At 32.0% G+C, this 27750-nt stretch overlaps 2 protein-coding genes across 2 annotated transcripts in view; one reads left to right on the top strand and one right to left on the bottom strand.

Moving 5' to 3' along the window:
• Positions 1 to 73: 73 nt before the first annotated feature.
• gry (trafficking protein particle complex subunit 11 gry) lies at positions 74 to 6308 on the bottom strand. Its single transcript, XM_066287235.1, has 16 exons — positions 5586 to 6308; positions 5364 to 5529; positions 4546 to 4733; positions 4258 to 4488; positions 4057 to 4198; positions 3842 to 4012; positions 3653 to 3786; positions 3083 to 3290; positions 2833 to 3035; positions 2604 to 2781; positions 2230 to 2548; positions 1815 to 2179; positions 1091 to 1248; positions 640 to 853; positions 272 to 463; positions 74 to 216 (listed from the first exon to the last, which is right to left on the bottom strand). Exons 1-16 carry the CDS (start codon positions 5978 to 5980, stop codon positions 151 to 153), a joined length of 3330 nt encoding a protein of 1109 aa, XP_066143332.1. The 5' UTR covers positions 5981 to 6308; the 3' UTR covers positions 74 to 150.
• Positions 6309 to 10664: 4356 nt separating this feature from the next.
• The window catches only part of LOC136341771 (very long chain fatty acid elongase AAEL008004-like), a 33001-nt gene continuing 15915 nt past the window's right edge, over positions 10665 to 27750 (top strand). Inside the window, exons 1-2 of the mRNA XM_066287079.1 lie at positions 10665 to 11109; positions 17143 to 17211. Coding sequence (XP_066143176.1) covers positions 17151 to 17211 — 61 coding nt within the window. The 5' untranslated portion in view covers positions 10665 to 11109; positions 17143 to 17150. The remainder of the gene's footprint in view (positions 11110 to 17142; positions 17212 to 27750) is intronic.

Here is a 27750-nt window from a genome sequence, read left to right as displayed (position 1 = left end):
ATATTCCCCTAAAAAAATTTTTTGAAAACATAGTTGGTTAAACTTGTCTGGAAATTGTAGAATAAAAAAATCATTTCATTTTAGTGAAATAAATCAAGTTTATTAATAACATATCAAATATGCAATACAAAATCTATAAAAACAAGGTTTTTAACTTACTGCCACGTCACTTGCTACGACAACATCAGGTAGTTTTGGATTACCCTTTAACTGAGGCTGAAAATCAAGTGGTGCGTAAAACTTACTAGAAATTAATAAGAAATATTCATACCATAACATAAATGCAGGTCGGTATAGTTCGTTCTATAAGCTGGTTCAATTGGTCTTGTCTCAAAGCAGGACCTTCGGTGCTATTTTCTGGAATGGTCAGTAATAGTTTGGGTAAAGGAACACTTCCAGCCAACAATGGATATAAATTGTATTGAAGTTTTTTAGTGGAGAATGGTAATACTGACACAGTTGTCTAAAAAAAAATCAATATCTTTTACCTCAATGCTCTTTAAAGCAAACACTATTACTTTCAGCAATGCTGCCAAGAGATATGAAGACTTGAATGCGACAATATAAGATGAGTCATTGATTTAGACAGTAAATAAATTTAATTCAGGGAAAAGTGCATTATTTTTTTCCTCTTTTTACCTGTCTGTAACCAGAGAACATAAAAGCTTCGCTAGCTTCCATTGCCACATCCAACTGAATCAGATGTGAAGATTGGTTTATTAAATGATATTTAATTATCACAGGAGTTCTGACAAAACCATGGGCTGGAATTGTCATTTCTAAATTCAGTGGAATCCAGTCGCAATGGTGACCGTGCAGGGTCACTTGTGTTGTAGTAGAAGAGCCGTTTTCCCTAAATAAAGAATATAACTCTTAATCTGATAAACGTAAATTGAAAAATACTTAACATAAATCAAAATAATCGCGACGTTTGAAATTAAACCGATCAAAAGATTTTTTACATACATTATACTTTTCTAAACTTAAAGGTACTTTTTTACAAGGTTTTTTTCATGTAATGTAGAACACGGTTTCCGACGAGTATTTACTCAACCCTAAAATTTCGTATACCCAGGAAAAGTATACAAACCTTTTCCACGTTATCCTGTATTCCCCTACAAGAATGTTTTGGTCAGACTGTTTTTCGGATACGGCCAAAAATAATTCAGTGCCCACTTCCTCTTTGTTGAACGTACATCCTGCCAAACTACTTTGAATTTTCGTTTCCACAGACTTGACAGGATATAACTAAAACAAAATAGGGTTGATCCAAAAGTATGCACCTAAGTCAAAAAGGACGTGACAAAGTTTTTATGGAATTATATGCCTTTTAGAAAATTTTAGGGGATAATGCAGTTATTATATTCCTGTATCCGTTGGGTAATAAAATATTGCGAATTCCACTTAGAGAGTCATTCAAACATTGCTTAAACTCGGTTCTGTTAAATCCAACCTTCGCATATCAAACAAAACATAAGGAATTTGTTCATATCAGGCTGCTCATATTGTAACAAAAATGCATTTTTTATGAACATACATGGTATGATTGACCGGCAGGTTGGCCTTTTAGTTTACAAACCACATAGTTAATAGCCGTATTAGCCGACCCTGAACTCTCCGTATTCCAGAAACTGTCAACACTTGAAATTTTGCCTTATGGTTGTATTTTTTTTGAAAAGTCAGAACGTATTAAATGCATTCAGACCTTATTTTCTTCTCAAGAGCCATTAGAATTCTGACATATAATCTCCGTTAAAGTCCGTCTCAAGGTATATTTTATGAACTTTTTCACCGCAACCCAAAAATATACTCACAAATTCAACTGTACTATCCTCTATGCAAATAGGCCAAGGTGACTGAACCTCAACAAGCGGCATAACCCAGAAGTGCTCGCCAGCATAAAATTTCTGTATGGTCTGCATCATCATCGACACAAAGCGAGTATTCACTTCAAAAGGCTGCACAACCGGCAACACTATTTCTTCATTTTTAATGCTTATCACAGGCTTTTCACTGTCTAAAGTATAAGTGATTTGTATGGATATTTTTTTAATTTCCGGTTTGTTTGCACGAAGAAACAAGCTGGTCATAGTTTTGGCATTTGGGTCCATATTTCTTGGGGTTTGGAGCAAAAAGGGAAGTTTCTCTAAACGCATTTCAGGCACTGAAGAAAACTCCACTAAAAACCTGACTTTATACTAAAAAATGTATTACTCTTAGAAATACAACCTTCATTAGACTCATCTGAAGATATTTCAACTCTCAAGTCTTTAATAGCACCAGCTTCCTGGTTAATAATCTTGAGATAAACCTCGTAGCATTCACCCACCAAAGCCGGAGGAGCGTGCTCAAATTTAACACTGATTTTCGAGTCTCTAGGTACGACTGATGCCTTGGAAGCAACTTTGATATTGTTGAAGTCCAAACATGTTAAACTCTTTTTAAAATGCTGCAGTTCTGGAAGTTCCACTTGAGCGCAATTTGGACTAAACTTGAGTCTCGCGCAACAGTTTGAAGGATTGCCGATTGATATATTTACAGAATCAATCTAATAAAGTTTAAATAAAAGTCCGACAGTTTTTTAAGAATATTAAACTATTTACTTCTAATTCGTTGTTTAAATCCCGAGTATTTGGCTCAAAATGCACTAGAAATTTTTTAACTTCATTACAGTAAAATGTTAAAGAATCAGCATTGATCACTGCGTATTCTGAGCTCTGATTTGGAGAATTCACTTTTACTGTAACCTGGGTAAATGTTAATGGAAATGAGCAAGTGCTCCTAAAAATGTTCTAGCTGAATTAAAAGAATTTAATGTTACTTATTTTATACCTAATGAAAATCTCCAAGGAAACCTGTTGATCAACTGCAAATGTTGGTTTCAAAAACCGGGATTTCACATCGATGCACGTTTGAATTTGTGTCAAATCTAGTGAAAAAGTAAGGCAATCGCCCCCGAATACTGGCTGCCATAAAATGATGGCGTTTTGAAGGATATCATGCGCCAATTTAGGATTTCCATATGGAATTTGCTTCTAAAAAACACTCAGTACATAGTAACACTTAGGCAATGGAATCTTACTTTCAAAATACGATTCAAATTCTCATAAATTCGACGCCTGTCTTCTATACTCAAAGTGGCAGAGGCTGCCAAAATTTCAAAGGCTAATTGCATATAATCTTGTATATTTGCCGTCAAATAAGCACATAGAATGGCTTTTTCTAATATGTTTGATATTATTCCCCACCATTTCTCTTCTCTATAGTCTGAGAGCATGTGTGTATACAAACTGGAACAATTGTATAATTTGAGGACATATTAAATTTGAAAGATTTAGAACTAGTTCTTCAATGTCCTGCTAAACTACATGTGAAGGAACTTGCAGTAAAGACCAACTCTCAGTCAAAGTGTCTCTATCAATTAAGGTGTTTCATATATCTGTCCTTACTTCAACTATTGGTTAAGGTTAACTTCAATATAAAAAATACTTTATTTGCCAGTTAGTTGTTAACTGACAACAGGAGCTTCCTAATTAGACATTGAAGGACCAGTCATATAAACTAAAATGAAGATTCCACAACTAAGAAATATATTAATTTCCCTTTTTGGTGTTATTTTGAAAATAATAAAACAAATTAAATAAATACTTACGTTAAAGCCTTTCCATAATCTTTTGAATGATAACATTCGTCTGCCATCTGCAAAACCAAATGTCTCCTTGTTCTAGGACATTTATAAATTTTATACTGCGCGATAGCTAAACCATAGAGAGATATTATGATGCTCTAAAACACACACATCTAAATCATAAAAAACATAACCATCACTATTTCTTTTTACTGAGTGACTAATTTGATTCTCCAAATACTGCAAAGCTTGAATACCACTTGCTTCTAGTGAAGGATCCGGAGGTTCGGTGGAAACTTTCCCAGGCCTCCAGGGTCTCTGGCCATAAAATTCTATTCTATCCAAACCCTCTAGTGGGTCTGGGTGAGGGTATGCAATGATACTCTAAAAAGAATTAATTTTTTCTGTATGAGTATTATATCACTTACAGAGCAAATCTTCTGGCAAGACTGCTTTCTGTCAATAGAAAACTGTGCTGCTGGCTGGTAATAAATGCCTGGATGTTGAGTTTGCACTGCAGGCAGGCCTGATTTGACTGCTTCATCAAATATTTCAGCAAAAATTTCATATCTACACATTGGAAAACCCTCAAATTTCCAAAACAATGAAAAAATATCTTGTGTTCTTACTGTTTGGATAACCAGGCATAATGTTCAAAAACAAGTTCCTGAAACCCAATTCTATTCTTGAACTTATCAACATGTGTTTTGAACTGTGAAATTGCATCTCTAGGAAGATTTAAAGTGAACAATAATTTGCAAATTTTAAAATTTATGAATCCAGCTATGGTGCGAATTTCCATAGCATTTGTATCAACTATGCGTATTTCTAGTAAATTATTGTAGGCTGATAAGTAATGTCTGAAAAATTAAATAATCATATGAAAATTTTGTATAGGAGAGTCATGTTTAACATACTTATGTGACGCATGCATGTCTTGCTTCAATTCGTTTAAAAACGCCATTTTAAATTGATGCCTGACATATAAGTTTTGATGGGAACTTTTATTTAAGTACTCTTTATGCATTTTCACATTTTTGATACAATTATAATAATAATTGTGACAAAAATCACAAAAGGCTTTCTCCAGCCTAATTGTATATCCCTGAAAAATGGTGATATTAGAATTGGTGATACAATTTGATTTAATAAATAAGAAAATCAGATATACATTATTTTTTCTAAATATGTGTACATACATACATGACATATCCTAATGGTGGTTATATAGGAAATTGGATCAAAAATTTTTATAGCATTTTTGACATTACTGCTTTTAATTTTATTTGAAGTTGTTTCATAAATGATCTGTGACATTTGAAATTAGTTTTTGATAAATACTCTCAAATCTTGATTGGTCATCTTTTAATCAAGGATTAAGTGAAAAGTCCTATCATATTGCTTTGTAAACATCTTTTTATTAGGTGAGAGGACTTAAAACTGGTTTTAACTTTAATTTTTTAAAAAAGCAATTTGAATTGAGAATTATTGATCTTTTAAAATCAAACACATGAATTGCACATTAAGTAATTTGAGATTGTCCTAAAGCAGCAAGCTGTAAATACTTCCAACAATGCTTTCCAATATATTAATCTACTTCATCTACCTTCATGTGTACATATTTTCAAAGATAATGACCTGTTTTATATTAAAGTATTTTGCTCTAATTTGGTCTAAAAACTTAATTTTATTTTAACCAAAACTAATCACACATTTTTATTTTTGAAATACTAACCAGTAAATGCTGTCCATGTGGCAATACATACAGTGACTGTGAATTTAACTCGCAGCTAGAACACAAAGCTATAGCTCTCTCTGAAGCCAAAGGATCTTCTGGTAATGGCAAATGGTTCTGAATTAACACTACCACTATAAAAGTTTCCCTTCCATCTAAGGCAGCCCTGGATTATGCTCATTATTAATACTAAAGAATTCAAACCAATAAAACACCTGATACCTCATTGATTGAACTTTGGAGGCACATTCAATCATTTTCTCACTCCATGAATTATCATTCCAATCCAAATCAAAGAACACAACAATGACAGCAGGAATTTCCTGTAGATATTTGTTCAGCCAGTTTTTCTTCAGAATTCCCTTGGGAATATACCAGTCATAGGAGTTGCGTTTCGGTTTGATAACAGGGAATTTATGAGTGTTGCTAATGAGTTTGTAGAGCACTGGGGCTTTGTCAGTTCTATTGTTAAATGTCTCCCAGATTGATTTGTGAATGGCGTTGTTGACAACATCCAGACCAGAAAATCCGACCAAGGCTAAGGGTTTTATTTTGAGTTCTTGGGGGAGATTGAGGGTGTTTTGATAAAGTGATAAATTTGTTTGGATGTTCGACATGTTATGAGGGCGATTGTACAGATGAAGTGAAAAATATTTTGATGTTTCAAACCACTTTTTTACGTTTACGAGTGTTTCAAAGGAATTTTTTCTTATTTGTTATTTTATATTTAAAAATTAAGATTTTTCGTCTTTGACATTTTCTCACTTAACCTAACTTAAAATTATAATTGGGCAATGCAACGCTAATACTTACGTACTAGCCACGGAATAGTGAGGCAACAGCGCATTTTTTGTATCCGCTAACCAGTCCCTGTTTTAATCAGGTATTAACCTTACAGTTTTACTATTGTGCTTACAGATAACCGAATAAACACAATTGATTAATTTAGTTTTTAGTATTAATAGCTACGTTAAAAATGTTTTTTTTCTGTTAGAACAGACCTTCTACTCTATGTATGAAAATTTCAAATGATACAGACTTTCCAGGCTAGAAACGTGCAAAAAAAGATGAGCCTTTGTGGATGGACTTGTAGGACGAGTTTTGATAATAAGAAAAATGAAGACTATTCAATCGAATAGATCGATAACCAAAACGTTTTTTGACACAAGTCTTTACAAAAGATTTATTTAAAGAATTAGTATTTGATTATTTTACCTAATTTAAATTGTCAAGTCTAAAATTTAATTATTTGTGTTGGTGTTTACCCTCAGTAATATTTAATAGAGTTTAATTCCTTATATGTATATCCGAGGTTGACCTCTTGTTTGTAAGATATTATTCTCAAACAGCACAAAAAAAGTATACAGCACAGCTAAAAGGTGTAAAACATGTTGGTAAATATTGATCAAGCTTGATCTTCGACTCGCTAAGCTCCATAGTTCAAAAAAGTTCACAATGAATGTTCAAATTCTTTCCAAAACTTTTAAGAATTTTGTAATTTACAACAAGCATGCTCAAACTACGTAATGACCTTGAAACTACTTGAATAAGGGTAACTGTTTTATTTGATGTTCTCAAATACTAAAAATAGAAAATAGTTTTACTCAAATATGGGCTATATTGTAAACCTTCTAACGTTTACATGATCAATAGGTCGTGAAACTACTCACCATGCAATGTTGCAATTTCGTACCTTCCAGCTTTGAAAGTAACAAAACTGATAAATTTTGCAGTGAATTAACAAATTGACAATGTTAACATTGACACATGAAAGGAATAATAAGTGCGTTGAGAAAGCGACACAAGGCCCTGTACGAGCGAAACTGGAAGAAGTAATTATCTACAGGGTGCTCTAAAAAACTTTACAGCAAAGAACTGTTCAGGTGCCGCTCGTTGTTATGACATTGTGTGAAAAATTAAAAATATATATTTATTATGAAGATGTATTAAGCTACAAGTTTTTACAACTTGAATTCAAAAGTCCAGCAGATTTAATGGCATCAAACCAAAAGTAAAATTATTTGATTCGTGTCCTTCACATTTTATTACTCATTATCATTCTCACCAACGCTTTATTTTCTAAACCAATAATTAAAAATATTTTTTCATCTATTTAATTAACTTATTAATATTGGCATGACAACTAGAAACGACCCAATATCGTTGAAGTATTGCAGGACTGTCCAGATTATTCATTTATCAACTTACATAAATATCCTTATTGAATAAAGAGACATAATTAGCATTCCACCTTTTTGAATATATTAATAATATATCATCTGATGGGAGGGCTTGATTTTACAGAGACATATATGAAAATGAGAATGAAAATTTTGTTTAATGAAATTGGCGAAACGATTTTTTTCCACAAAGATTTCATTATCACTATGACATTTCCCACACAATCAGGACTCAGGACTCTAGATCAATCTCAATAGAATATCCTATTCTAGACCTCAGAATAAAATTCTTGTCGACATTGATTGGTTAAAAAATATAATTTATTAATTTCGTTGGACAGAATTTTTATTTTTCTTTCATATGTTGCCATACACTGTCAGGTTCTAAGCTATTTTAATTGAATAACGGACTTGTGTGTGGAAGTAAACTAGAATAAAAGGTGGTTTCTGTCTCAAATTGGACACGTCTTCCATCTTTTCCTTTGCACTACAACAAAAATCTAAATTGGTATTAAATTACTTAATATTGCTATTGGTTAAACGTATTCGATTAATGATTGACACATTTCAATCTAAACATTACTTAGAACTGCATATACTTTAAACATAACTAACTTTCTTACATCATGCAGGCCACGTATTGACGCAGTGTCGGTTAAACAGGAGTGCGCACCAGAATTTGTTCGATAGATATTTCGATCTTTGCTATAAATTATCTACATTTAAATTAACTTAACGTTTTCATTTACGTCTATCAATAAACACTTAATTAGAATAATCAAGTTTTCCATATTTAACATTTTTTTTCATTTCAACAATTTTGACCTTTATTTTAAGGGAATCTGTGGGTCGTTATAATATGAAACGATTTTTCAACATCCAAGTTCTTGCACCAAATTTCGAATGTTAACTAAAAGGGAAGTTATTATAATTATGATTATTATATAATATATAGGGTGTCCCAGAATATGTGGGCAATCTCTTGGACCCAAATTATAGACGTAGAAATAAGTATACTAGTTAATGCAAACTTTTCTCGAAAAGTTGATATTGAAAAAGTTTCAGGTTGTCGAACTTCCATTTCTAAATTGTTTTTTCTTTTAATATGTTCAATAGTAATTGATGGATTTTATTGAAATTCGGTACATCAATTTGCACCAATTACTTTTCGACATATTAAAACAAACTAATTTATAAATGGAAGTTTGACATCCTGTAACTTTTTTAATATCGACTTCTCGAAAAGAGGTTTCAGGAACTAGTGTACTTATTTTTACGTCTACTATTTCGATTCAAGAGATTGCCTACATATTCTGGGACACCCTGTATAAATTGTTATATTATATGTACATATATGTGTATTATAATTTGGCGCAGGAATTTAGATGTTGATTCTAAACGCCGTTTCATAATATAATGCTACTCAGGCTCCCCTAAAGCAAAGCAAAGATAAAAATTTAAGATATTCAAAAGTAATAAGTGTATTGGCACTAAAGTGAATACTATACTTCCATACGTTTAAATAGTAGTCGCACTCATTTGAGTGTGAGTGTAACGGTCGTTTAAGCTATAATATGAAATGCATGAAAAGCTACTTCTAAACCTGACTATTTCACCGTACAATCAATGAAAGATAAAGTGAACTGAACACCGAACAAAACACTAATTCAGACGAGTACACACCTATGTATAAAATTTCCAAACTTGTATTCGGGTACTGTATAAACACATTAGGGGTTTTTTTGTTTCGGTACGTTCGACGACTTCAGGTATTAAATATTAGAATTTACTGCCTGAATAGTACTTCTGTTGGAAATTAATGCATCTGTTTTGGTCGATTGGCTGAGGATATTAAAACGAAAATAGGATATCGAAAACATACTTGCTCTCAACTTTCACGATTTATTTTTTGGGCATTACGTTGATTTTTTCCCTTATCATTAAAAACTAAGATAGTTCTATATAATCTATCTACTTCTATTGTAAAAATTTGAAAAATTTCGACATTGTAGAACCTAAAGATAAATAAGCTGTTGTTTGTTAAAAGCCCTTAGAATAATTTCGGACTTATAACTAATGAAGCAAACCACCTTTATTTAAAAACCATTAATGTATACATATGTTTAATATTTCAAGTTGGCTGACCTTTTTTATTAGTAACGATTTTTATAGTAGCTATTTTGAAAAAACCTTAAATTGAAAAAATAAAAGCTATATTAGGTGATGATTTTCATTTTTCATGGTTTTTGGTATGAAAACATTTGAACTTAGGCATAGGAAACACTACATGAAATCTGCTTAGAATTTTGCATAGAACCTAAGACGACACTGCTTTTTTATGAGACACTGTCTATAAATAACAGTTAAGGTTTCAAAGAGATCCATCGAAAACCTGTAACTTTTGTATTTGAGATTTATAATATAAAAATTAAAAAAGGGGGACTTTGGGTTGCCTCTTTTTATTCAGGTTAAGAGATATCCAAACTATAAAAAGTATCTGGTTTAGTTACGGGTTGAAGTATCACATAAAAGGCATAAAGAAACGCGAATTTATAGACGAATTCAACTCCGAATAATCTTCAAAAACACGAAGTATCTATTATTGAAAAATTTTGGCAGCGACTGACAATAGGTTTAAAAAAAATGAAACTGCATTTCAGTGCAGATCGGTAACAAGCTTTTCTGGTTGACTACAGATCTGATTTTAAAGTTTTCGGTTAATCGATAACAATTCGGACTAACCCGGTATATGAGCGGACATCCGCTCTAACTGTTAATAACTAGCGCTACCGTACTACCGCTACCAGACCTTAGTACTGGGTACTGATGTTTCTTTCATCTTCTGTCGATTTACTTCATATTGTGATTTACTATCTTGTAAAATTTTTGATAAAAACTAAAACTTTTAACTAAAAAAAGTGCAGTCAGAGGCGAACCTAATAATGTTCGATTAAATAAGGGGTCAAAGTGAAGTAAAAGAGTGGGAAAAGCGAGCACTCGCAGGAAAATTTAATGACTTTAATGACGAATTGTTTGTTTCTTATGACGTCACACAAGCAGCAACGTGCGTCGACTCAGTTCGTGCTTTTCCGTCGAGCAAAAGATATATAACTCAAGAGGCAGACGGCCTCAGAAATGTTGTAGCATCCTTCCCTATAGTCGGCGCGGTTTGTATTCACATTTCGTCGAACGAATAGCGGAATTTGATAGAAATAGAAACGTCGAGAAGTGCGACGGTGCATACCGGCGTAACGTAACCAACAGTAGGTGTTGGTGTGACTCAAACACGCCCAAAATAAGTAATAATTAACAGACCATAATGTGTTCAAATCAGTGATAAACAGTAAAAAAATTGCGAATTCCTTACCGTACGAAGTCACCTCCGCCCCAGTGATCTCGGTGTCCGGAGGTCTGTTTTTTAGGGGTTAAGTTAACCGGTGCCAGCGAAACCTAGTTTTTTAATCTCTCCTGGCGTCCTGACCTGGGAACCTGGATTTGTGCTATACATCTGCCTGTGATTTATTTCGTAAAAACTTTATTGTTATTGTCTGAAAAAGATATTAAAGGTAAGATTATAATTTTATATGGATGTAGTAATTAGTGTATATTAGATAATAAAGTATCTGCTGGCGTTTGCATGGTTCTCTTGACACACCCTCATCCTGAATTTGGATTGGAAATTTGTCTGACCGAAAGTAGGTTATGTCGTTTCGTTCTTGCGGTTCTCTTTTAAGTTTTTATTTAATTTATTGATATTTCTGTTAGAAAATCTAACAAAGTATTAAGTAACAAAAAGACCAGTAACTGTCTGGGCACTTTAAATAATTACGGACTTACATTGTATATTTTATTAAAGAAATCCAAGTTTCGTACTACCTCTTATCAATTGATTTATCATTTACAAATATGGCATCCATTTTTTTATAAACAAAAACAAATGAGTTGAAGTGCTGTAAAGCTGAATGGTTTCCTAGGAAACCAATAAGCTATGAACTAGGCCTTTTTAGCCTTGTAAATTTGACATTTTCCAAGCAGTGTCCATATTTCTTGGATATTTGTATCTGTACTGTACTGGCATGTATGTAGTTATATTTAACACTTAGCACAGATCAGGCACCTTTTCAGTTTTCTCATAATAATAAATGCTACCCAGAAGATTTTCTGATGTAGACCTCTATTGCCCCATTAATTATCTTTTATATCATACAGTTTAGCCACAATAAATAAAACTCATAATAAAAAAATTATTTGCTTCTTTGAGAACTATTCATGGGACAATTCAAAATATTTAATAATATATGCTTATGAAGCCCCATTAAAAAAAATACAACCTTATATGCACATGGAGCAAAAATGTTATACTAGCAATTCAAGTTTAACTCAAAATCTCTAAAACATTGTTTAAACATTTGTCTCATCTATAATAGCTAAGATACATTGCTTTCTTTTAAATAGAAGACTTGCAAAACACCCTATATAGCAAGAATAAATCAAGATAACTATAAAACAGTGATACATAATACCAATATATATAACATATAACATACCAATGTAATTTTTCTTTTGAGACCAGAGTGTGGCATCAGATATCATCTATCTGTTATAGTTTTGCCAATGTCACATAAATTAATTGAAAATGTGCCACCTTGTACAGTCATGATTCACAAATTGATTCAGGTTTAATTGAAATTCTAACTAAACCGAGATTTGAATCATTATTGTTTTTCTATATTGATTTTGGCTAGAAAATAACTTTGACATGTTGGTAAAAATCCATAAATATCTCAGTATGCCTTTTATGTGGAGTTGTTTAATCATGGTGTAAGTTTCATTCTGCTAAATCTGATCCACATGCATTAGGAATACAAGTAAAAAAAAATGTGTTTATAGCAGATAGTTGCTTGGATTGCTATTATTATGACAGTAATGCTTTTCTTATTAACTTATGAACCAAAAAATTTACAAGTCAGATTTAGGTGAACCAAGTTTAAACAGGTTCAACAACTTGATCTTAATGCATACATCTCCTAGTGTGCCAATACCTTGTTCTTCAAACTTAGGGTATTAAAGTGCCTAGTATAATTACAAATCTATATTTGATCTACAAACTCTTTTGTAGAGTCTTGTGTCTCTCACTTTCTTAGAATAATAATTGGTTACAATTCACTTGTAGAAAGTGTCTAATAATTTCAAAAAACACAGATTATTCTCAATTATTATGAGCAATTATTAATAATTCTTAATGGCTACTTTATTATTATTAATGGTTGATTAGTTAGAAAGGAAATACCGCCCATCAAAATAATTGTTACAAGTAAATATTTTATTTTGAATTTGAGATCTTCAAAAAAATCCAATGTTTCAATAAAGTATTTTTTATTTTCAGAGGCTTAAACTGTTTACACTATCAATTTTTTCCCAAGGTCATTTTTACAAGTCTTTCGGGGTCAACTTCGTTTTTTCAAATAAAACATCCAATTTTTTTTGGAGATTCGAGTTCTTTGTTGACAGTAACAATACTTTTATTTGAAACATTTTTTCGTTGAAATTGATAATCCATAATAATGCTAAAAAAAAATCTCTTATCTCGGCAGTGCTACAAGTTCAATTTGGTAAAATCTTTCTTAAAATAGACTAATCCAATTTCCAATTCAAATCAAAATTTTACACTCGAAGACATGTGTTTAGTTTCGTCAAATTTCTCTTAATAGTTACATCTAGAACTTCTCGATATTAATAAACTGTAATTTACCCTTATTGTGCCCCATTAGTACGCTTACACTGTGCTATGTCAGCGTTATGCGCGCTTGTTGAAATATCACACCTCAAATGTTAGAAAATACCACACAATTATTTCAAAATAGGATTAGGTATATGTTTAATGAACAATTTATTTGCATATAAGAATAGGAACCAATTTACACCCTAAAAGTGAAATATGGTTGTCATAAATTTAAAGTGTGGGTGTCAAATGTATGGAAATACCAAAAGGTATAAATACATCTTAGTTGCTGTTAATGATTTTACGAAATAACCTGAACCTGGCTTCCTGCCGAATCAGAGGGCAATTACTGCGGAAGTGGTACAGGTAAATCACTTTTTCTGCAGACTTAGAGTGCCTTTCGAACTCTACTAAATAAAAAAGACGAATACGTTTACATCGCTTTCCTGGAAACAGTAGTTTAACTTTTTTACTTATTTTTTTTTTACTTTTTAAGCTGCCTTGTGGCAAATACTCTATTTTGAGTGTAATTTATTCTTATTGATTTTACCAATGGAAAACCATGCCTCAAATCTCACTATACAGTGCTGAGAAGCTGTTCAATTATTTGTTTATAAAATTTCACAAGTGTCTGTAAAATAGGTAACTAACTAATTTATTTATTTGATGTGGATTTGTGCGTAAATCAGGTTTTAGTCTAAACTTTGATAGAAGTTTTGATGTGTGCTTTATTTAGCAGCATAATGTTTAGGCCGGTTAATAAAACAAAATCATAAGCAGCTTTTTGATTTTTGATTAAGAAAATATTTAGGCCGTGGGCGAGCCCAGGGGCCATATCTTGGACCTAGAAGAAGGACCCATTAATTATAGAATTGTTCACGACTTAATTGGTAAATTGAAGAAGAGATCGCCGAGATATTTTTGTGTACATCGAAATGTGTACGCTTTAGGTATTATAAAGTATTTCGAACGTATTTTCTAAATACTTTGGTGTACAAAAATTCGAAAGTGATCTACCTCTTGATATTTTATTCCACGAGAAAATTTACCAATTATATGGTATAATAAAATTTGGTAAAATAAAATATAGAGGTTGGCCCAGATTTTATTATGAAAACTTCAGAAATAGTCAAGCACAGTTTAATGTGGATGGTTCAGATGAACCTCAGTCCTAATGTTTTTCATTTCTGAGTTATAGGGGGCCAAAAGATTTGTTCTTATCTATCTTGAAATTGTGTCAGCATGGTTGAAAACCCCATTTGGACAAGCGCAGTTCTCATTTTGGATTCGAATCTAAAATATGTGTTGTCCAGAAGCATTTACGAATTATCCGGGTTTCCTACATTCAAACCTAGAGATAGTAAAGATGTTGCTTTTATTTTTTAATTTCTGAATCGTCAAAGCCTTTCAAATCCAATTTAATACACAGAACGCTATCATGAAGTGTTAGAAGTGTAAACAATATTGAGTGGTCAAGTTCAAGAAAAGCATAAATATGGATATTTGATATCAATAATTTAATAAGCAAATAGATACGTATTGGACAAGCTTTCAGACATTTCTAAGGTAATTTTTTTCTGGTGCAGTGAGTCAGGTATGAGATAAAGTGCACAAACCATGGTATAAACTTAAAAAGGACACCCTATTGACCATTCATGGCTTTTGCTTTGATATCTCGTTTTCTCGTATCTGTTGGTTTCACACAAAGTGAAATTACAATTTAATGTTAATATACTTTTTATGGAAATATCTCAATCTCGCAATTCTAACATCATTGTTTCTATAGGAACTTAGGTCTTGGACAAGATGTAAGATGGAATAAGGTGTACCTTAATTTAATTAATATACCTTATTATATTAATAGATATTTGCACAAGTAAACTACAAGGTAATTCCCTTGACATGGAAAAGTTTTTAACATTTATTTATTATCCGGAATTATTTTTTAAAAACGACTCCTGAACGATCATTGCTGTTGTGATTCAACTAAAAATATTCGAAAAATAGTGGTAATTGTATGTAATAATATGCACATAAATAACATTATAATTTAATCACTAGCTTGGTAAGGAATAATAAATAAATTGATTTTTTTAGATGTTTTTGGAAGATTGTTGGGGGGGGGGGGGGGCATATTTGTGTTTTAACTCAAGTTCCAAGGTAGTATTTTTAAGAAATATTAATTACAATAGGTAGTTTATTTGCTATTTTTTTTAACAAGTCATTTATTATTTCTCTATTTAAAATACTGGTACAACCATCATACCAAGTTAGGAAATAGTTTATGCTGATCTTGATTCTGAAATACCTGTATAAAGTGATCTATTTTGCTTCTAATCAAGTCTGTAAACACTGACCTTGTTCCAAATAAAATTGCAAGCCATACATTTAGTTGAATGAAATAAAATAAATACGTTATTGTTTGGCATATTTGCTAGATTGATTACCAGGTGTTGAAAAGAAACATTTCGTTACGCTATTTAATAATGCACACGCATATTGGCAATAAGAATAAAGGAAAACTTAAGGACACTTTTCGGGGTAGCTTTACCTAAAGTACTGGTTAGGTTTAATCATTAATTAGAAGAAAAAATGATGTATTATAAATTCTTAGTTGAAACCAATAGGTGAAGTGACTTTATTACCTGATATATTTTAACGGTTAGTTTTGAATTGTTGTTTCATATTTGCCTAGTGGATATGTGTTTGGGTTCAAAATGGACCCATTAATACGAATTAATCCCGTAACATTTTCCAATAATTTATCATACCTCATTTCTGACCCATATATTGTAGCCATATTTTGAACAGCAAAGGGTTTTGCCACTGGCTTTTGGTTACTACCCTCATTATACTTACCAATTAAGCGACTTTTTCTTTATTGGGTGTAAATATCTGAAAATGTAGCCGTTAATTACCTAATTAATATGTTTTGTATTAATTCCATTCTAATATCATTAAAATAAATTGATTAATTATCTGGTGTACCACATATTCATCTCAAATCACCTATTTTAGCTGCTAGCTCACCAATTAACAACATGTGCGTTACTTCAATTGATGAACATTCTAAATTTCAATTGTTAAAATCCACCTATGTACGTTTACTTGAAGAGTGAGAAGTAACAGCACTAATGCAGAAAATAATTCTTTAGAAAGAATAGATTTGCTTACAGTGAACTCGCACGTGCATTTATTGTATTTAAGATGTTTTGATATGTAAAAATAAATTCGATTGCAATTACTTTTGTCGATAGTTATGGTTCATCATGTTTTTATCTAGATACGATTTGCAGATTATCATATTAATCAGATCCGAAATGAATGCACCTGATTCTGAAATGCTCTTTCTTCTGAAAAAGTCGAATGTGCAATCTCAAATCGACGTAACAAGTTGTGTGAATGAATTATTTATTTTATAGAATAGATGTATAAGAAAGTAAAAATAGTTTAAACAAACTATACAAAATGTATAATATACTACTAACTACTATCTTGATGACCTACATACCTATCTTTGTGATGTAACCTGCTTTTCTTTTGCACTAGCATGACGGATATTTTTTTAATGAAATCTTTTGATTTGACTTGTTAATTGATTCACTTTTAACTTAAAAAATACTTTCTGTTTTACAAATTTCCCAGTGTGGGCATTAATAATTCGCTAATTTCATTCTGAAACGATTACTAAGCTTATATGTATCCTATCTGCAATTAATTACCTAACGTAATAAACGGCTCTCTAATTATATTTAATTTTGTCTTGAAGTGCAACTACTAAAAGGACACTAATGCACGTTTCCATGTCGAAACTGTATAAATAATATGGAATTTATTTGAGTCATAGTGGTTAATTATTTTTTTATTTTAATTTCAGATTTCAAGATGGCTCATCTGGTTACAAGTGTTGTGGATAAATACCATGACATTCTAGATAATAAAAGTGGTAAGTCCTTTTTTCAAATTAATCATTCGTAGCGGTATTATCCCAAAAATTATCCAACCCAAGCACGTACTAAAGTCATATATAAATCCTGGTGACCTCGCTCTCGAATTTACTGCTAATTCTTGAATACATGAAAACCTCTACACCTGCTTGAATTGTCAATGATTTCTTCTTTGAGTTGGCGGTCGTCTGGAAACGATGAACGTTGGGCCAAATACCCACTTTGGGTTAAAAGTCCGTTTTTCTTGCATTTATCCGGTTTTTATTACGTTTTTTTTTATTGTTGTATTAACGCATTATCAGTAGCTAAATATCAGCGGGACCATTTTAGAAGACTTTACTCCTATTTTATTATTTATAAAATCGTATGTAATTTTTTTATGACGTTAGGTATCTAAACTGAAAAAAAAACTATAAAAAAATAAATTGATAACAGTGACTTTATCAATTATCTCTAATCTCCAGTCCGTTCTGTTGACTCATCGATTAGTAATTCTTTCGTTTCTTAGATCCCATTTAGATTTTATATTATGATAATTTTTACACTTCAAATAGATTATAGCTTTTTGGTTACACTATTCTTACAAGCATTTATATTCATTAATTTATATTTATTCATTTAGCCATATCTAGAATATACTCAATTATCTGAAATTTTGTATCAGCTATATTCTTGTTGTACGTAGAAAATGTGACTAATTAATTATTTACTGTAGTATTTACCTGAAATTTACAAACAGTGACTAATAGTTTACCTGTATAAGATAGCAAATTTTATCATTAATCGTAACGGATGATGATTTTCTAAATTGTGCATGTCTTGTTATGAATAATTATTATTGTATTTGAGACCGTTTCGTGTGTTTATAGTGGGTTTCTTTAAATTTCAAACTGCTTTTTTGATAGAGGAATATTGTTTGCATTTGGATAATTATATTGTTTATGATTAGTTTTCACGCAATTGTTTTACAAAGTATTTTTAATGCACCTTTTTATGTCATTGTAAGACATGATTAATACATACGTAATCTCTTGGCAGAGAATATTAAAATATGAAAGTGAAAACGCAGATGATTCGACATATATCGGCTATTGCTCAATTAATCCTTTGTCACGGTTCAGTTTTGGACTCTAGTTGGAATTCCTAACTCTTCACATTGACATATTTTAGAACTTTAATCTATCTACTTACCACCATTTACGTTTACCCACCATCTACACTTTACCATTAGTTATGCCTTAAAAGCCCTTGAGAACATTAATTTAATCAGAGTTTCAAATGCCAAGACTTTAATCTCTAGTGAGTTGTTTGTTTATAAATGATGGTTTTGTCGCATTTTTCAAGACTGCCTTGGCTGTTCCATTGCACAAAGAAAAAGGGTTTCGCCTTCTCAGACAATCATCCTACTCATATACCTCTACGAAAAAAATTGTCGAAAGGGTGTTGGAGACGAAAGGGGTAATCGCTTTTATTGAGAAGTACAGTATTCTGCTCACAACACAGTTTGGTTTCTGGAAAGAGAAAGATACTATTGGGAAATTTTTTCCATTCACGGAGTTCTTGTACTTCAAACTGAATAAAGTCGTTGTGTGTGCAATACAGCATTTCGTATCGAAGTCTGAAACACTACGGGTTTAGGGTTAGAGCATTAGAACGATGTGTCTCTTGTTTGTCAGGTATGAATTAGAAGGTACATTTCATCGGCCCCTCTGTCAGATGCGATAAGCGTAGATTATGAGCCACCGCAGGACTCTAATTTGGATCAATTCTTTTTTTGATACATATCAACAATTTAACGTGGATTAACATCTCTGAAAATATACTGTATTTGTCAGTGCCGTGCTCGTGGGGAGTGCATTGCAATGGTCACCAAGAATTTGGGGCTCATACGTGCGTCGCATGTGGTGAACTGTCTGTTCATGAATTTTAATAAAACAAATATAATGTCATGCAGGTGTGACTTGAATGATACTACCAGTAAGGACGGTTTTATCAATAGAGTGAAGCAGAGTAAGTTCTTGGGATTGTGAGTGAATAATGAATTTCGGACTATATTGAATGCAAAAATTCCCAGGGAGAGTTTTGCGCCACGTGTTCTATCTGACGAATTTGAATACTTTATTACCAGGTATATTTACTTTGCATTGATTGTATTGGTTAGAGGTACGATGTTTGTCCTCAGTATCCCTGTGGGGAAAATACTTTTTGACGGGAAGCATTACTTCTACGAAAATGTATGTCTATACATGAATTATTTTGAGGTGTATTTTTGACTTGGGTCTATAAAGCTAAATATATTGATTGATTAATACACGATTATTGGGTGTCCAAAAAAAAAAGTTTGGAGGTCAGTAATACTAAGATTTGTATTATGACGTTCAGCTGCATCAACTTCCTAAGCGACAATTATCGCAAAATACGAAGTTTTTTAGCTCAATGAAGATTTTTAATATGATTTATAGAAATCCTCTAGTCTTTCCCAAATGTGTAGAAAACGATCGCGCCTATAATGTTTTAACTGTTCAAATAACGGTCAATATTTTGCGGTCAATTGTATCGTTCAATTGGTCATATGCAAGTCATATTAATATAAGTATTCTCGTCAGTATCTTCAGGATGTGTGCCAAGTAACTGATTCAATTATTTGGTAATTATATTACCTAAGAACAGCTTAAGTGACGTATTTTCTAAGTATATGTTTCTAATTAGTTTTATTTCCAAGAATGGTGTTATAGCTAAAAATTCAATAAATTTAGAGCCTAGTCATAGAAATAATTAATTCAAAATTTAGATAATCAGTACTAACTGGTTTGCCCATTAAATTCGAATCTTCCACGAATTTGTCCTAAAATTTAATAAAATCAGTCAATAACAAAATATTTTGTTTTATAGAAAGGAATTTTGGACTTACCAAAATAAATTTTATTTGTTTAAATACTTCTGTCAGCCCTCTCATCTAAGTGCTATTAAAATGTAACTATTAACAATTACCAAATTTAAATATTTATAAACATTAGCACTTTGTATTTATATCAACAATATATAGCAAATTTTATTTGACCCGGATAATTTAGATCACAAGTGAATAAATATTTATGATAAGCGGTAAATAAAAGAATATGTAAAAAATAATTTCTGCGTACTCTTATGATTTCCTCAAAAGTTGAAATTTATGGTAAGTTGTGAGTGAGTTCTGAGTAGTCCTGGAGAGTTCTGGGTAGTAGTGGTAGATAATTTTAGTTTTTGAAAACCATCTACTGTTTTAATGAAACTTTCAAAAATGTTTGCAGAAGGTGGTACATACATATATGTGAGATTCTCAAATAAGCTGAATTTAAAACCGAGTGGTACCTACAGAGCCCTCTTGGTATTTTTGCGTTTAAAACATAATTTACTTAAGTATGCTTGTAAGAGTTTATTTCACAAAGGCAAAAAGTCTTGTTCGTAACTATTGTAAGTTTCGGCATCAGTTATTACAAGTTATAAATAATTCGTGAAAAAATATCGAGCTTCGTTATTAGACAATTCAAATGCCCGCTTCGAATAAGTGTATTTAGATGTTAGTAACAACTATAGTTTTGAGGATTAAATGGATTCGATCGAATCGAGTTCGTTCGAAGTGAGTGAAAGTACTGCAAGCTGTGATATATAGTAACCTCATTGCCATCCAGTTATGCTCCACTAAAAGCTGACATGAAACCTATATCTGATGGTACACCTACGCTAGAACTTATAAAGGACCTATTATTGGAACATGAAGAATATTTAAAACGGAAAAATGTTAACACCAGTATAGAAGCTCTTCACTTTCGCCCCACCAATGTAGATGTAAATCGAAAGAGCGAGGAGCTTCCTCGAAGAAACAAATCACATTGCTACTTTGGTAAGCAAAGCTTAAAGATGCAAGGGTAACAGAAAAAGAAAGATAATTGTGAGAAACGGCAATGATTAAAGGATCGTTTATTTTTAAGATGTGTAATAAAAATCTGTATTACGATACATCACAAGACATTTTGTGTTAGACTCGGGTGCAATAAACATATCATCAGAAAATTTCTTCACGGAAAGAAAAAACGGGGTAGACCATTAAAAATATACACATATTTTGGCAAGACAAAAGTTGCCTTTATCGTTCTCGGCTTCAATGGAGAACCGAAGAATGTCATCTACAGCAAAAGTGTGCTGACCAACCTCATTTCCTCATCTATCGCATACGAGTGGCGGGGATCCGGGTCTAAGAGCTGTATCGTTCACAGAATCTGGCCATATGGAAGTCAAGAAATGAGATAGGACAATATTTGTGAAAGGTAAGCGCTTCAATAATTTGTATAACTATTATAGAATTAATAATATATAATGTGTATTATAAAACACGGGTTGTAAGTCACATAACTGAAGGCAATGTGGTTGCCGTATGTGACAATGTGGGTCATATAAGACAAATTTATCGAATTTAAAATTAATCAGTTAGCAAATTTTTAATGGATATAAATTTTATTGATATTTCATGTGAAACTTGTATTAAAAGAAAACAAACTCGTCTTCATTTTACTAAAGCTGAAGAAGAAACGTGTACAAAATTACCATTGTTTATTATGCAAAAAAGAAAGGAAGAGATCAGAAGTACACATATATAGATACATGTCTTAAACATTACGTCGTTAAAAGTGCAGCTTTGGTCTATGAAAAAATTGTTCCTCCTGTGATAACAGTAAGGAATATTTATCTATAGCGAAATAAAATGAACGAATAAATACTTAAAATAAAAAGGTATAATGTTATTTAATAGCAGCATTACAATGCAGTTACTCCTAAATGGAATAGATTAGCTGAGCGTATGAATCGAACACGGCTTTGGTGTTAACTTTAACATCATTCTGGCGTCTATAGAAACAGAAAACCTGACAAATCCAAAGTCTCATTCACCGTTTCGATGGAAAATGGTTTGCAGTTAAATTTAAAAACAAATAAATAATTTGGCTCAAAACGAAGCTTTAGAATTATGCCCCAATTCGTGGTTAGTCAGTATTATTATATCAACTTAGAGTCAGTAACACGAAGTATGAAGACTACCAGAGCTGTGTGGCAGCGGTTAAGAGTCCAACGAATCATGTAAAATTTGACACTAGCTGTCAATTTTTACGAGAACAGGTAGCGAATAATTCTACTGGACATATTTACATGCAGGTCATCAAAGTAATGACCTACTCGTGAAATCTGTTACAACTAGTTCAGAGAACGAAGGCAGAAGATAAGACTAGAAAAGAAATAGAAGAGTTAATTATAAGTACACTATAGCTGTAGGTTATCCGTTGAAATGTTAAATTTTCAAGTCAATGTTGCAAACTAACGATAAGGAAAATGAATTTGTCATGGTCTGGTTAAGTTCTGGGTTTTGCCTTAACCCACGCAACGGATGATGGACCATCAGTTTGTTAACCCCGCAGAAGATACAGGTACAGAATCATTAATTTTTTGAAGGGATGTGTTGGTATTTTGAACCGAGTTATGTAACAAAAATGTTATTCGTTTCTGATAATATTCAGTTTTGAGCCCATATGGATAGGAAGGATCGTTTATGAGTAAGACGGGCTTCGATTATATTGTCATAAAGTTTCTTTCAAAAGATTAAAGCTGAAGATCAAAATTACAAGCCCACATTAGCTTTGCGCACTCATCAATAGCGTCGCGTATGTTACATTGTAAGTTTGCTACTGATCTTGTGGACGAAAACAGGGATTATGTACGATTATATATTATTATACATACATGGTGTTATACTTATCAGTGAAATACAGAACAAAAATATAGCTCGACATTCCTCCTAGTGGTGGTTACGACGGTATGAGGAACGTTTTCCAACTTTAAAGGGATCTTAATTGTGACTAGAAGGTATCGTTGCTTGGAAATTTCCAAACGAGATTTTTTAATGGAAGTATTAATTCAAAACGGAACTTTGGATGGAGACTATTTTGATATCAATATCCAAAAACAGATGCATTTCTCGAAGGGGGTTAATTAGCATAATCAAATAATTGCTTCTGTTGCAAGGTTTCAAGGTTTAAAAATATTTTTTGACTGAGAATAGTGCAACTGAGGATCTGAATTTCGATATAAAAATGTTGATGAAATTTCTCATAATCTTCAAAAACATCTTTTGGTTTTAATGTCCAAAAACCAGGAGAATCTCGAAAACGGTTTCCAATTGAAATACAGTGGGCGATCGATTATGTGAACCAATGTAAACCAGGGGTGTTCATAAAACTAAATTGTTGACATAATCAAAAGTACCTCATTCGAGATGATTTATCATTTTATTTGCTTTTAACACTAATTAAAAACTTGTGTAATATGGTTTTTTACTTTCTTTGCGGCTAAATTCTTTTGTAATGCCCGATCTCCGTACTTTCGTAGAACTAACAAGTCGTCAACATCGAATACATTTTTTCCCTTAACAAATAGCTGTATTAAATACGTCTACAGCTCCTAACGATCTTATTTCAATTCTTTCTGTGTGATTTTCTACTTGATCCCTATTGCATTCCACATCGTCATCATCGTGTTTGTTGCTCAGCTACTCGATCGTCGTTCCACTGTGAATGCCATCTTTTGACTAATAATAAATATTGTAAATAATAAACCTTGATATGTGTACATTTATTTTTACCTCTCTGTCTTCTTCATTTAATAAGTTTAAAATTTCTTGGATTGGTTTTTTAGATTGATCTTTTTATATTTCTCTCAAAATGCCAACGGAAATATTCTCTTTTAGACCGTCACCACTGTCATTTTAAATGAAATTTAAAATGTTTCCCAAACACTTTCTACTTTCTACTTACCGTGTCAGTTTAAAGTCTATTTTATGTCAGAGAAAAAGATATCATAGCATCTTTAATGGGCAGTTTCCTCAAAAGTTTGAGCAAATTTTCAGATTTCAAAGATACAATTGAAGAATTAGATCTGTAAGCAAGTTTTGTGATGTAGATGACGTTTTGATCCATAGATTGTATCAGTGGTGTAACATTTGGTGGCATATAAAAAGCAATTATTTTTTCAATCATTTGATTGTAAATTTTCAACTAGTGGATGACTGGGACCATTGTCCAATAAGAAAATCGCTTTTTCAGGCAGTCCAACTTGTTTCAAATGTTTCCTGACTTAACAAATCACAAATGTTTTTTTTCCAGAACTGGATATGTATGTACATATGTTAAGTATAATATGTGTATTCTATGTACTTTTACCTGGGGAACAAATTTTTAAAAATTCTCGATACCATTCAAGCTTTTCTGGAATAGCCGCAATAAATTGGTAACGTAACATCTAGAGTTTTTCGTTTTTCCTATTATAGGCATTTCACCTTGTCTTAGAATTTTTCTTTTAGGTTTCTTAAAAATTTTGACTACCTTAAATATTTATTTTCTCCCCGTTTTTAATATAAATTATAGCTTTAGCAATACTACATTTTTTAGATAAATTTGTAACGCTGACACTGTTTTCCAAGCTTTTTACGATGTTATTTTTTTCTGATAACCTTAACACTTTTCATTTCATATTGATACACTGAACATAAACTAAAAATACGTATCTGTTGCTATAAATACAACTGAAATCTGTACAGTGATATATGCGGCTTCCCAGGGCGCAAGGGGAACTCCCGGATGTTTTAGGGAAGTTCCATCTCATAGTCTACCAATATACAAGTAATTTTATATATCATTATTATTATATTTTATATATTTATATTATATTTATATTTCATTTTATTGCATTTTGCTCTGTGGTAACTAAATCGATATAAAAATTGTTCACTCTATCGAATCTAACATGTTTCGCTTTATTATTAATTTAGATAATTATAATATATCATATATACTTTTTGAATTTTTAAAAATGAAGTCTTCCAAATACCCTCTATCAGCTTCAATGTACCTTTGAATTTTAAGTTCAAAATTTTGCATCACCCGGTGAAGTAAAGAGTAAAATCTCAATGTACTCTTGCAGTTTCATGTCGAATCCGCTCTTTTTGCTGCGGAATTGTTGCTACACCACACTAAACAACGACTTTTGGACTGTAGAGCTTTTTGGTAAACAGTTTGCAAGAACTTTCTAACCAATAAAGAACAATCAGAGATAAAATGAAAAAAAATGTTACAGAACTAACTCATTTTGATAATTAATTCAAGTATTAACCTTTAATAACTTTTTCTCTCGTGGACCAAGATCAAGATGGACAATTGCTACGCCGAGTAATGCAAATTTTTGATTTAAAATTCAAAATTGCGTTGAATCTAATAGGGGGCATTTAGAAGACATGATTTGTGGCTATTAAATAGATACCTAAATTAGTAATAATTCCCATAAAAGTAGTTATATATTAGTCCGATACTAGATTTTTTTACTATAACGTTTTGTTGCGTCCACAGGTACATCTCTAAAAACATGAATCTAGCTAATGATCCTTAAATCCTACTTTATATGGCCAACATTGCAACGGGCATTGCCAATTAGTAATACGGAATTATGGTTGTGAAGATATCGAATTAGTGTCTTTAAAACTCGTCTAAGTTTAAAAAAAGAAGCAAGACCTGACGTAATTTTACAGAATGTAAAGAATCCGTTGGATGAAATATAAATATGTAGATAAAAAAATGGGACTTTTAACCTGACACGCATTACATTGTTGGAAAATTAATATTATTTAATTAACGTACAATGTCACTATTAGGATCTACATATGTATAGATATTTGCAAAATTAGTGGAAAGTTTTCGTCCTCTCTCTTCAATTAAAAACAAGAAACCTGCCAAAAAAATATTTTATTGTTGAAAACCTTTCCAGTCAGTGACTTGCAACAAAATATACTTAACTATTATAAGTGTTACGGTCCACTTTCTTCTGAGAGAACATTCCATACAGAAATTACGTAAAACTGGTAAACCCGACTTGTCTTCTACGGTAAGAATTACGTCCGACTCTTACTGGATTACCAAATCTGTATATATACGACCAACTTTTACAGGTTTTCTTTTAGATTTGACATTGAACTCATTGGAGCAAACTTTCGATGCAAGGTTAGTGGAAGTTTATAATAGGCAAAAATTTAGCTCGACTCGTTGAAATTATATTCGGTGAAACACGAAAAAATTCAATTATTGATGTTTATTTTAAATTTGGCTTTAGTCCATGACCTAAAACGCCCCCCTGACCTTGTCTAAATTTTAAGCAAAAGTAAAAAGTAATGCAAAATATTATCTCATTTGTTTTTGTTTGATCCATTGCATTAACGCAACTATTGAGGTCAAGCCATCGTCTCGGTGGGTTATAGTAATCTTAAAGTAACTGTGTATATATAAACAATATCCGTAAATGTGATAGAGCCTAAGGCTGAATTGGTCATCTACCTGGCAGATACGAGCGACTCGAATATGAACAAAGTGGGTCATGTATGTGACTTAAGAAAGTAATAATTCCATGGATGAACAATTAAACAATTATATAATGGTTGCCGATAACTTAAAGCCGCCGAGAAACAAAAAACGAAAGTAACCTCCTTGGAGAGTAAAAATACGCAAATCTATTTTGACTGTATGAAAATTAACCGTAGTGAATCCGTGTAGATTTACGAGCCGATGCTTATTTTTGGAATTTATTTCTTTTTAGCAATATTACAAGTTTCAATAGTATTTGTAGCAATAGGTGGTAACTACTAGTAAGTAGACTAACTAGTCTATGGAGTTTAGTATTGAGAAGAACCTGACGTCCATTCCGAATTTACGACTCGTCCGAGAAAACACCGAAAAGTGTTGTGGCTACTCATTATCGATAACTCAATAGATGCAACGTTACGAAATTTAATGTAGATCTCTGTTTTTGCAAAAGACAATATGCCGGCTTTTGGCGGTCAGAGCATTGATCTTTGTAATTATATACAGTCACTCAAAAAAGTATCCGTACAGCCGGAAAAAAATTCTGTAAACCGTAACTTTTGACTGATTTTGTTCAAATTTTGTATAATGAAAATTCAAACCGAAACTCAATTTGCGTAATTGAGCAACTTTTGAAAATTTAACTTTTAGAGTGCTTTCCAGCGTTTAAAAAAAAACTCCGTTTTGAAAACTTCTTGTGCGGTGAAAATTTCTCAATGTGGTTTTAACATTCTTGCAGAGAGGATTTTTCTTCATATATCCTGAAAATTTGATCAAAATCGAACGACAAATAAGGGAGTTGCAGCCTTTCGAAAACGCCAAAGAGTGACGATTTTCGCGCAAAATGACACAACTTTGACATTTTTGACGACTTTAAAAAGCTGCAACTCCCTTATTTGCGGTTCGATTTTGATCAAATTTTCAGGATATATGAATGTTAGGTTAAGTAAAAGCATTTGTTTAATGATCTTAATGCGTTCGTCCTATGTCACAAATATATCACACTACAGTTGAACCAATCACATTTTGACTCTTGTGTTTTAAATCCGACATCCTGTAATTGTTCCAAGACCTACAGTTCATGCATAAATTCTATTTTAATAAGAGAAA

Source organism: Euwallacea fornicatus, chromosome 1 (genome assembly GCF_040115645.1).
Source record: "Euwallacea fornicatus isolate EFF26 chromosome 1, ASM4011564v1, whole genome shotgun sequence".
Classification (NCBI taxonomy): domain Eukaryota; kingdom Metazoa; phylum Arthropoda; class Insecta; order Coleoptera; family Curculionidae; genus Euwallacea; species Euwallacea fornicatus.
Note: the sequence above shows the minus strand (reverse complement) of the source record. Positions and strands in the feature narration are given on the sequence as shown.

Bases quoted from the DNA above. Each gene is read 5' to 3' on its own strand.
- gry (XM_066287235.1), bottom strand. From the start codon at position 5,980: ATGTCGAACATCCAAACAAATTTATCACTTTATCAAAACACCCTCAAT. The intron at 4,489-4,545 runs GTATGTTAAACA...TTAATTTTTCAG, and splicing joins GACATGCATGCGTCACATAA to ACATTACTTATCAGCCTACA. The intron at 3,036-3,082 runs GTAAGATTCCAT...AGTGTTTTTTAG, and splicing joins ATTTGAATCGTATTTTGAAA to AAGCAAATTCCATATGGAAA.